Here is an 11,713-nt window from a genome sequence, read left to right as displayed (position 1 = left end):
CTGGTACAAACCAATAGTAGAACCATGAACTCCCGAAGCATTTGACGGTGCTATGTCAAACAATGTTTTCTTCAGCTCCTCAGCTTGCAATTTTTTTCAAGAAGTTCATTCATAGGTTTTGAGACCCGAGGAGTCAAAACATCTAACAATTCATGCATCTCATTAAAACCTCACGAATGATACAATGACTTCTGGAAATTGAGAATATCTTCCCTAACATCATCTGGATCAACACAGACAGAACCATCACCAACTTCTTGGGCTTGAAAATAACTAGTATTACGACTCCCTTACGCAACGATTGCACATAGGAATGTTGTTTAAGCCATGCTTCCTCTTAACTCTTAACGTAAATCTTCTTTCAATCGCGTTGTCACTACCATTTCCTCTGCCGATGGACCACGCAAACCAAGGCAGTTCTTAAGCATTCAAGCCTTTGCTGCAACCTACAAACTTTTTATCGATAAACCACCAAATTCTTTGATGCACCAAGAGCCTAAATGTTCTTGGATGGACGATAAGGCTTCAGTGACACCACTTAAACCCCTCTGATCAGCCCCCACTTGCTATAGATCCTTGACAAAAGAATCGTAGTTAGCGTGGGACTTTCACACATTCTCGTACCACAACGTATGGGGTGCCTTTGGCTAATCATTCAGTGATGCAGCTTTGAGTTCTGCTAATACAAAACAATAATATGATTCCGCTAAACTAGTGTTCTTGACACTTGTATAATAAATAAGGCCTAGAAAGGAATCATACACAAGACCTTGATCCAATATAGCCTTAACATTGGCATTGCCTTGTTGTCTATTATCCCAAGTAAAGGGAACACCTGTCCAACCCAAATCCCGGAAGGAGTTTCAGCCACCACATCGCGAAAGGCATACATCTACCACTCTGGATGGGCATTAACACTCAAGTGTTCTTTTGCATGGAGCATCTCATTAAAATTGCCAATGCAAAACCACACTATGCATAATAGCATGCAAAGTACGCAAGAATCACCAACTGTGGTACATATTCTCAGCTCTCAGTTTGCCATAAAAACCGGTGAAGCGCCACAATTGCGATTATTTTTACTTCTAACAGTAACATCAATATATGAGCCGAGCCAAAATCTGAAGTTCAACATCCACTTGATTAGACTAGAACAGACCACCACCACCACTAGGTCCATCTCTATCGGCGGCAAAACTACCAACAAAACCTAGAGCCGTCTGCAAATGTTCAACTCTTTTACCCCCAATGTTTGTTTCCATAATGAACAATAGGAGGGACCTCCTTGCTTCACAATCTCGAGAATCTCTCGAACTGTCTCGGGGTTCCCAAGCCCCTGTCAGTTCCAATTGATGCAACTCATTGGGATGGGCAAGGGCTGCCACTATAGAATTATCAGAACTAGGTGGAGTGGCATCTTTTCTCATAATCCCTCTCACCCTCTAGTTCATCGCCTTCATCACCATCCTTCTCAGTAGCCGACTCACCATTGAGCTCCATCAAATCCGTACCACTGTCTTGATGAGTCTGCTAAGTTAGAAGTGGCATCTCTACCTTGCGATAAACTTGTTTTTGTTGCAGCCCCTTTACGTTTATTTTGATACGCCGGTTTCAGAGGGGATGTAACTTCACAATTTTTGCTAGTTTGTGAGTTCGAAGAATTGGCTTCTTTCCTGCTATATTGAGAGTCATGCTGATCCTTTGAAGAGTTCTCACCAAAACCCGACTTGCACCTTTCGTCGATTGCCCTCAGGTTATGTTTAAGGGAAAAGATAATTGGGGAACGTTCTTGGGAGGCCATTTTCAGGGAACAACCCCAAAGTCGTCTGATCACGATCGAATGAGCGACAATTTTTCTGTGAAACGTAGCAACTTTCCTACTTTCTAAACACGCTACATGACAATTTTCGCCTCCGAACATGACAATTCTTACAAAATTACCAGGGCAACCTAGTTGATTTGGCATGGCAAGTTTGGCGTTCGTTGGAAAAAATGCTCCCAGAGAACGTTCCCCAGATATTGCGGTCCATGTTCAAACGACCAGTTGCCTTCCTCATCCTTCATGCCGGAGTCGATCAGAGAAGATCTGAGTGGCCTAGGCGACCAGATGAGAAGCAAAAGTGAGGTATTTGTTCATATCGGATATCCTGCCAATCACTTGTGGTTCCTTCTTGCCGAATCAATCACAAACCCACCTTCTCAAGGGTTTCTTTACGTCAGTGGTGACATGAACCCTTAGAAAACCTCCCACGGGTCAATCTGCACCAGAGTTGCATGCTTGTCGATCTACACCAAGCCCATGTATCATTCCTCAAATTATATGGAAGATTAACAACTTTGCTCCATACCCGCAGCCTATCAAAAGCGAGTCCCGATGGCCGCGTACATTCCTCAACTCCTTCAAAATCACTGCATGTTTACCGACATGCCACGATGAGCCTTCCGAGACATGATCTTGATCGCGCTGAGATTCAAATTCAGCCTATAACATGTTCTCCCCAAGAGGACGAAACACCAGACCACAAGGATTTCCCCATGCTAACGAAGGGCGCTAGATATTGTCTGAATATGAAACAAATTGCGATAAAGAATCGTTCCTGTTAGTAGCCACTTCGGTTTTGAACACTCAACAGAATCATCAATCACCAGAGGAGTCGCTTCTTCCTCCGTGATATCAAGTTTTTCCATGGCCTCCCCCATCTGACGCCGAACCGAGCTGAGCGAGTGGACGCCGGCGTTCACCTTTCTGCTGCAACAAAATCTGATGCGCCCTGCTGAAGATCAACGAGCGAGCCCTAATCGCCTGAGAGGGTATTGGTTTCAGGGAAAAGTTTCTAACATGAACATATTTTGAGCAGCCCCAAACCTGCATTTTCAAGATCTAGCATATGACTCGTACAACAGACAAGGCGTCCAATTACAACCAATACAAGTATGGACTAGCTGAGCCTGAACAAAAACAACATGACAAAGGTCAAATGAAGCAATTTAGTTTCAGCATCGATCACCCATCAGCATTCATTCAGCAATGCTGCGCCTGGGATCCATCTCGGTCATGCACGCGTAGCCCTGCAGCTTCTCGTTGAAGAGCACGAGGGGGTCCTTGTCCCTGAGCACGCCGTCGTCGTCGTACGCGTCCCGGAGGAACACGGCCCAGTTCATCTCCGTGCCGGCGAGGTAGAAGGCGCGGGTCTGCTTCCGCAGCGACTGGTACATGTGCCGCGTCAGCCCCAGCTCCTCCTTGAACTCGAACACGTGGTGTATCAGCGCGCGCTTCTCCAGCGTCAGGCTCAGGAACTCGTGCACCACCCCGACGCGGTACTTCTCCGCCTCCGGCGTCCACGGCCGGAGCAGCGCGCCGTTGGTGTACGGCGAGACCAGCGGGAACGTGGTCGCCGCGTCCAGGCGCTCCGCCTCCTCCCCGTCCAGCGGCATCGACCGGCGGTGCGGGACGGAGAAGCGGAACGTGCGCCGGATGCGGCGCTCGTCCACCATGAAGTCGTGCTCCAGGGCGCTGACGGCGAGCGCGGGGTCCCAGCGCGCCAGCTCGAGGACGTGGAGCCCGTCCGGGTCCACGGCGACGCGGAAGTCGTCGGGGAAATCGCGGACGCGGTCCCGGAAGTCGTCCGGGAGGCCGAGCACCGCGCGGCAGTGGTGGAGCTTCGCGAGGGGCAGGCGGCGGTGGGCGGTGAGCATGAGGAGCTTCCGGACGGCCAGCACCCGCGCGGGGAGGAGCTCCTCGTGGACGCGGCGCTCCTCCTCGAGGAGCGAGCACATGAGCGGCGTGAACGCGAGGTGCGGGACGGAGCCCACGGTGGTGCGGGTGAAGAGCAAGGGGTTCCGGGCGGCGGCGCGCGAGACGCTGCGGCCGCGGGGGAAGCCGAGCTCGCGGTACAGCTTGCCGGCCTCGGCGAGGGGGATGCGGTGCGGGGGCGGGAGGGAGGCCATGAATGAGCGCGCGCGGGAGAGGAAGCGGAAGGCGGCGTCGCGGTCGAGGACGGCGTCGAGGGCCGGCACCCGGCGGTCGGCCTCGGGCTCGATGGGCGCGATGCGCGGGCTGTTGAGCTTCTTCAGGAGCTTCTTGCGCCGCTTGCACGGGAGCAGCGGCAGGAGCGACACCGCGGCTTCCGCGGCCGCGGAAGAAGACGCGGGCACGGGCGCCGGCGCAGGGGCTGGGACCGGCGGGACGAGAGCTCCCGCGGCGGAGAAGAGGCGGCGCGCCATCGCTAGGCTCGGGCGGCGGCGGCCTCGCGGTGGAGTTGGGGGCTCAGTGTTTCAGTTTGATCAGTGGAGCGCACGAACCTTGATGCAAGGGCAGCCGTTCGATCTGGAGCCCACCCCACCCCACCCCACCTCTCCTCTTTCTCTATCCTCCGCATAGCCCCATGCCCTTTTCCGTTTCCTCTGGAACGAAACCGAAACCCCAAATTGCCCTTCCGCAGCAACCGCAGCCGCCGCCGCCGTCCGCCATGGGCACGGAGGTGGTGCCCGTGGTGGACCTTGGCGCGCTGTCCCAGTCGGAGCTCGTGGCGCTCGCGGCCGCATCGCCCTACGCCGTCGACCCCCGCCGCGGGCGCCGCGACGCCGACCTCCTCCCGCCCCCTAAGATCGATCGCGCCGTCTTCAACGAGAGTGCCGGCTCCCGCAAGCAGACCTTCTCCCGCCGCCGCGTCGCCACCAATCTCTCCCACAATCTCACCCCTAGCACCGCTTCCTCCTCCGCCGTCGCCGTCCCCCCCGAGGAGGATTCCGAGAACCGCCTCATTGTGTTCCACCTCCAGCAGCTCTTTGCGCGCGACGACCCCTCCTATCTGCCACCACCACCGCCGATTCCACTCCAACAGCTACCCCCGATACCCATACCCGCACCCACCATACCGGTGCCCGCACCCCCCGTGGCCTCCGTGCCGATCCAGCAGCTCCCGGACCCAGACCGGGATTTGATGAACCCGAAGGGGGTGGCTGTTGATTTGGCTAGACTCGCGGAGTTAGTGGATCCGTATGGGGAGGAGATACGGAATCGGACTGCAGGACTTGCTCTGGAATCCGAGCTGCTGGGTTTCATGAATGAGTTGGAGGGCCAGTGGGGGAGTCGGAGGCGCCGGAGGAAGTTTGTGGAAGCAGCCATATTCGGTGACCACCTGCCCCGTGGGTGGAAGCTAATCCTTGGGATTAAACGGAAGGAGCGTGCTGCCTGGATCAATTGCCGCCGCTATGTTAGGTTTGTTCTGCTCGATGTGTATAGTTGTTTCTGATTCTAGTGATCGTGGATGATGGTTGACACTTGGTAGGTGTTGTAACCTTCTAGGCGCAAATGATTCAGGTTTTATGATCCAAATGTGATGCCCTGTGAATTTATGCAGTGCTTCTCACAAGGATCATGATTCCTTCTCATATTTATATTGTAGAGAAATGGGTTTTGTAGTATGAAAATAAGTCTTCTAAGAAGTCAATGATACTGATTTCAGTAACCAGATGAAGCATAACTGCATTAGAATACATATTAGAAACATAAGCATCAGGACAATGGGGTTTCTGGCTATATAAGTCCATTTTATTTTTATTCTAGTTGGAGTAGCATTTGCAAGGTGTTATTTCGAGATGTCTGGCATCTAATTTTTTATTGTCTTTTGGTAATACTTGCATACATAGTGCTCCTGCTTGTTTCCTTGTAAGCACCTCTGATTGTGTTGCATGCATACCTAGTACAAATTTGTAATCTAACCATCAGTTTGTTGGTCCTATTTGGTTTTGGTTTCATTCTTTCTGTCTCCTTTTTTGTGTATATAATGCTCAATCCAGGTATGCTTTGTCGTCTGGTAGCGAGTGTTAACTGAAAGAGTATGCCTAACCACATGTTTGGCTAGCTGCCTGATGCCTCTGCCAATTTCCATGTCTGGCATATTCATGATACTTCCAAAGTATAAATTGTCCTGATAAGGATTTTAGGATTTTCGTTTTCTAAAGTAATGGAACAATATTTTTTATATTTGTTTTAGTTCTAGGGTTCAGGCACTGCTTTTCTTTATTTGCTTGATTTTTTCATTTAATGTAAAACCAAAGACCCCTCATACCTACTTTATTTTTGTTTGACATTACTGTGTTCTGGGTATATGAACCTTGCAACCCACAAATCCTTTTCCAGTCATGCTTGCGTGCACAGGCTCAACAGCTCCTCAAATTTCTTTCTGGCAAGATTAGCCAGATCAACTGGGTTAGTAGCTGAAAATAGAACCTCGAAGAGTTAATTGTAGGGGGATATTTAGTCCTGTGTTAAGACTGCTAAAAAGACTCTAGCCAGGTTAACATAACCCTCCCTAATCCAAGAGTGTTTGGGTGTGTGTGTGGTGGTGGTGGGGGTGGGGGGAGCTCTAACCCAGTAACCCATGTCTTAACCCCAAAACCAGACTTAGCCTAAGGAAGAATTATTTGAGGTAATTAGATTCAAGCCTCTTCATGTTCGAACTAATTTGCTTCCAATCTTCGTAGTTCTTACAGTGTCTTGTACATAAGGCTTATCATTGCCGCCTTTGGAGCAAAAAGAATAAACAAATTCTCTAATCCCTCAAACCTTGACGGCAACATGGCTTGCTGATCAAGGGTGAGTGCCCATATTATGCACATACCATCTTGATACTCAGAAGTAATTTATGATTATTCCAATCATCTTAAGCGATTCCACTTTTTCTTGAATGGTGGTATGGCATATCTTTTTTTACACACCCTCTCCGTGGGTATTTTTATTAGACATGCACCAATATATGTATAATTCTTTTTTTTGTATATCACCAACTCAGTGATTTTTCTCTCTTTTCGAAGATTTATTACCACTCTCATTGTGCTTTGCATAAGTTATGGTTTTGGAGAAAAAGATCCATGCTAAATTTATACTTGTTAAATGAAGATCCTAATCAAGATGGTACCTCTTTATTAGAACAGTGTAGCACTGTAGCCTGTCTGTGCAGTGTTTATATTCTCCGTTGGGCTTGCTACGTGGTTTGTGATGTTTGTTTCATCTAATCAAGTACTCCCTCCGCCCCAAAATAAGTGTCTCAACTTCAGTACAACTTTTTGGGATGGAGGGAGTAGCAAATTGTGTTTTTCATGTTGATTTCCCATTATCACGTTTGCCTTAGCTAATTGTGCATACCATACTTTCCAGCCCCAGGGGACATCAATTTGCTACTTGCAGAGAAGTTTCTTCCTATTTCATGTCACTTCTTGGATATGTGGAGGCAAAGCCAACCACTGTTCAGAACAACGATGTGGAAGTTCGTGACTTGAGTGCTGTGAATGTGAGTTTTTTCTTAGTATGCACCTTATCTTTGCAGTCTGCACTTTAATTTCCACTGCTTAACTTCATGAAATGTTTAATTAGACTGCAGGTCTTCACCAGCAAAATGATTCAACTGGGGACATGCAAAGTGCAGTGTCAGCCACTTCTGTTACATTGCCCATTCACAATGGTGATTCTCAGGGACAGAGACAAAAACCTTATAAAGATGAAGCTCCGATAGAAGCAGTCAGGAAAGAGTGCAAAAAATGCAATTTGACTTTTGAGGACCAGAGTGCCTATGTGCAGCATCAGTTGTCCTTTCATCAAAGGAAAGCTAAAAGGCGCAAGGTTGATAAATCTGTTGGCCTGGGAGTCGGTAAAGATGGAAAGCTTGAGACTCAGGAAAGTCAGAGGACCTCTGAAGATAAACCTGGCTATTTTGGCCATGGTGTAGCTGATGTTAAAAGTCAAGGTCAGAGTCCAGCAGAACTGTTTGGCGGAGCTTCTTCAGGAGATGTAGGTGCTCAACTATCCTTGGCTGCAGCACCATGTGGGTTGCAAGAGATAACTGGCTTACCTGAACAGGCAGAAGAGCCTTCTGCTGGAGAGCCTGTCTCTGGGCATCAGAAGGACCTTCCTCAGGAGACTACTGGTTTACCTCAACAGGAAAAAGCACTTTCTGCTACAGAGCCTTTCGCTGGACATCAAAAGGAACATGTTGATAATTCTGGTGACCATGAAATCCATGATGGAGCATGTCATATAGCTGAAGAGCCTCTTGCCTTTGATGTTGCAAGCAACCTTAGTACTTGCAAGTCTCCTGAACCAGAAGTTCATGAGCATGACAGCTCAAAAGATTTGGAATTTTCCATCGCAGATTGCTCAGGAAGTTTTGACAGGTCTCATGAAATCTCTAAGATACCTCAGGATGTTCCATGTACTACAGATGCTCCAGGTGAAAAAAGTTGCGCAGATGATCCAATGGACTGTGCTGATATAACACTGCCAAAACAAGTTCCTGAGCACTGTGATATGCTGGATCACAAATTTAGAGGTTTTCCTGGAGAAACTGGTTTTAACGACCAGGTGGAAAACAATCCACTGTCTGCCAACTTGGATGAGCCTGATCTTAGTTCCAACAGCATGGAGGTAGATAACAGCAAGATAGCTTGCAAGTTCGGCGATGTGCTGAATTCTACTAGCTCTGAATATGATAAACCTGTTGTGGATCAAACTGATCATGGAGTGACTGCCTTGAAAAATGATGCAATCAACATTGATGATGGGATGAACATTGATGTCAGAATAAAGGAGGTCAACCTCAATTCATGCTTAGATACAATATCTTCTCCTGTTTCTGGTGCAAACTGTGAAACGTCTAATGCCCTTCATGATGGCAATCGATCGTCCATTCTCGCCCAATGTTTTGGTGCTAGCTCTAATGATGACAATGTTTGTCAGGACGAAAGTTTTGTCAATCAGAACAATGTTTCTAAGGCTGAAATTTTCGTCAATCAGAGCAATGACATGGTGTATCAATCCAATTTGAACATGAATCCTGTCTCTCCTCCTCAAATTAGTGTGGATTATTTCACTAATTGCTCAATGAGTTCTGAAATTAAGAACAACGACAACCGACGTGATGATAATGCCAAGGAACAGTTTGTGAACTCACGGAACATGTCAAGTAATGAACCAGGTTTTGATGCTGAAGCTTACAACAATGACATCTTCACTGGTGCTATGGCAGAAACTAGCTTTGCTCAGCTGAATAATGCTATGAATATGAAGACTGATTACTCAAACTGCTACTCAATATCTGATCTAAATACGCTGACTGGTGGTACTGGAACTGATGGAATTGATTTCCACGGTATGAGGAGTTCTTTTGTAAGTGGCTCCACCAGTCGCAACGAACCAAATGAACTTGATTTTGATATCAAGGGTTCCATGCTCGAGGCTCTGGAAAGATCTGACAGCGACCTGGAAACACAGTACAATGGTGGCGATCCTGCCATTGACTCACTCCCTGCGGCAGGCACAAGTGGGACAAGTGTCGATGATTTTATGTCCATGCACACCAATTTTGGTAGCTTGACCTCTTTGGTTCGTTCCGTTGAAGGTGGTCCAATGAGCAGACTTATTCAAGATCAGGTAAATTTGACTGGGTATCTTCACATGCTGGTTTTGCTCAACAATTCTTTGGAAATTTCACCAAGTCAATTGGTATATAACGCTTATTTAAATCTTCAATGGGTATTTATTCTTTCCACACATGTCATGCAATAGACAAATGATGTTTCATTTGAACTTCAATCAGCAGTCAATAAATGTGCAACTATCGAAGGAAGAAATAAATACGGTTGTTTGACTATTAACTGAAAACATGTAAATCCGAGGTCACAGTGTCACACAATGTAGCATGTTGGGGGTAACTACTGCAATAGCTGAACATTCTCTATTAAATATAGCAGCAGTACACACCGTTATCCATTATGTGTTCTACACTTTTACCCATCTGCGTGTTGACTCTGGTAATATATTTTGTACAGTGCGATTTGCAACTTGGATTTGGTGCACAGAAGCAGCAAATATATCCTAGTTTTGAGGAGCACCTTCGGATGGCCTCAGCTGGAGCTCCGCAGTTCGGGAACATGGGCAGACACAATCCCATGCCTGTGCCTGTGCCCGTGCCCGAGCCAACACTGATGCTAGGGTATGAGCCAACGTTGATGCTGGGTTATGCACCGCAGTTCGGGAGCTGCCCTCCGGTCCAGTTAGGTTGGGACCTGTCCAAGATGGTTGGCGTGCTCCAATCCGTATGTGTGTGGTGCAACACAAGGTTCCAGCATTTTGGCACCGCCGAGCAGCAGAACGATTCTGTTGGCTTCATTTGCCCCGCGTGCAAGGACAAGACATCTGGTCATCTTGGTACACTCAACAATGGTTCATTGCTTTAGCATTCGATCTCTGCTGCTGTTTTCATCATATGTAGTCCGATCTTTTTTTTTTCTTCTCGTGGGGATCATGTAGGGTAGACTGGAATCTGAGGTAGCGAATTCTAGTGTGTGTGCGGTGGTTACGTATGTTTACATGACACTGTTTTCGGTCGTTGACTGATTTGGCTATGTAGCAAGCGAAATTTGTGACATTTTTAAATGCTGATGTTCAGATTGAGCCTGAGAGGTGCATGATTCTCTTCATTGGCCTTGGTCCTCCATTCGGCAAGCTCGGTGTATCGCTTGCTTTGCCAGGGTTGGGTCAGTTTCCCAGCTGCTCCGTGCATATGGAAATGCTGGTCACTTTTAAGTGCACGGGCTGCAGGACGAGGTTTCTCCCTGCTTTGTTTGCCATCAAGAGAAGGATTCGGTGGACCATATTCTTATTAGGCGCCTTTTCCGAGTTAAGGATCGAATGTACCATGCCGAGACGTAACTGATTCCTCTGATGAGAGGTGGCTGGTTGCCAGGAAGAACTGTCGGGGCGAGGATGGCAAAGGATTTGACTCATTTGTCATTCTTACTAGGTGGCAGCTTTGGAAACAAGGGAATGCGAAAGCATTTGCCATTATTAGACTGCAGTGCACGATCGATAGAATGCTGGAATTGATATTTGCAGAATGGCAGGAATGAAACTTGCTGGAGCTGGCGTTTTAGATAGTTTCGTGAGAAGTTAGACTAGAGTGGTGGGAGATGGGTGGGTGGGTGTCTAACCTTGCCTGATATCGTATGAGCAGTTCTTTTGTAAGTGGCTCCACCAATTGCAATGAACCAAATGAACTTGATTTGGATACCAAGGTTTCCATGCTTGAGGCTCTGGAAAGATATGATAGCGACCCAGAAACTCAGTACAATGGTGGCGATCCTGATTGTGACTCACTCCCTGTGGCTGGCACAAGTGGGAGTGTCGATGATTTTATGTCCATGCAACCAATTTTGGTAGCCTGGCCTCTTTGGTTTGTTCCATTGAAGGTGGCTAATGAGCAGACTTAGTCAAGATCAGGTAAATATGATATCCTCAAATGATATTTCTTCTTAACAATTATTTGAAAATTTCACTAAGTCAATTGGTATATAATATACTTAAATATTCAATGGATATATATAGGACCGCTCGGCTGGTCTCCCCGTGCACTGCATCGACTACTGCGTCACGCCCATACTTCGGCCGCCGCCGTATCTCGTCGTCGACGTCGTTCCCGGCCACCCCAGCACCTCCCACCGCCACCACTCGACGTGCCATAGTGCGCTGTTTCGGCAGAGCCGCTCCGCCGCTCAAATGGTTGTCGGAGGAGCGCTTCCGATGCCCTCTGCCGTCCCTGGTTGCCACCGGCGACTAAACACCGGTTAACCCGGGTCTAGTTAGTGCCTAACCACCCCTCCGTGTCAATGACAGGTGGGCCCCTCTGTTGGTTAGTTGGCTAAAATAATAGTTAGT

The 11,713-nt window shown here is 48.0% G+C and overlaps 2 protein-coding genes across 2 annotated transcripts; one reads left to right on the top strand and one right to left on the bottom strand.

Moving 5' to 3' along the window:
* Positions 1-2,848: 2,848 nt before the first annotated feature.
* Positions 2,849-4,340, bottom strand: LOC109762316 (protein WHAT'S THIS FACTOR 1, chloroplastic). Its single transcript, XM_020321155.3, has one exon. It carries the CDS (start codon positions 4,222-4,224, stop codon positions 3,019-3,021), a length of 1,206 nt encoding a protein of 401 aa, XP_020176744.1. The 5' UTR covers positions 4,225-4,340; the 3' UTR covers positions 2,849-3,018.
* Positions 4,341-4,382: 42 nt separating this feature from the next.
* LOC109762306 (uncharacterized) lies at positions 4,383-10,435 on the top strand. The gene is made up of 4 exons (XM_020321145.4): positions 4,383-5,221; positions 7,163-7,295; positions 7,379-9,430; positions 9,829-10,435. Exons 1-4 carry the CDS (start codon positions 4,386-4,388, stop codon positions 10,234-10,236), a joined length of 3,429 nt encoding a protein of 1,142 aa, XP_020176734.3. The 5' UTR covers positions 4,383-4,385; the 3' UTR covers positions 10,237-10,435.
* The last annotated feature ends 1,278 nt before the right edge of the window (positions 10,436-11,713 follow it).

This window comes from Aegilops tauschii, chromosome 5 (genome assembly GCF_002575655.3).
Source record: "Aegilops tauschii subsp. strangulata cultivar AL8/78 chromosome 5, Aet v6.0, whole genome shotgun sequence".
NCBI classification, from domain to species: domain Eukaryota; kingdom Viridiplantae; phylum Streptophyta; class Magnoliopsida; order Poales; family Poaceae; genus Aegilops; species Aegilops tauschii.
Note: the sequence above shows the minus strand (reverse complement) of the source record. Positions and strands in the feature narration are given on the sequence as shown.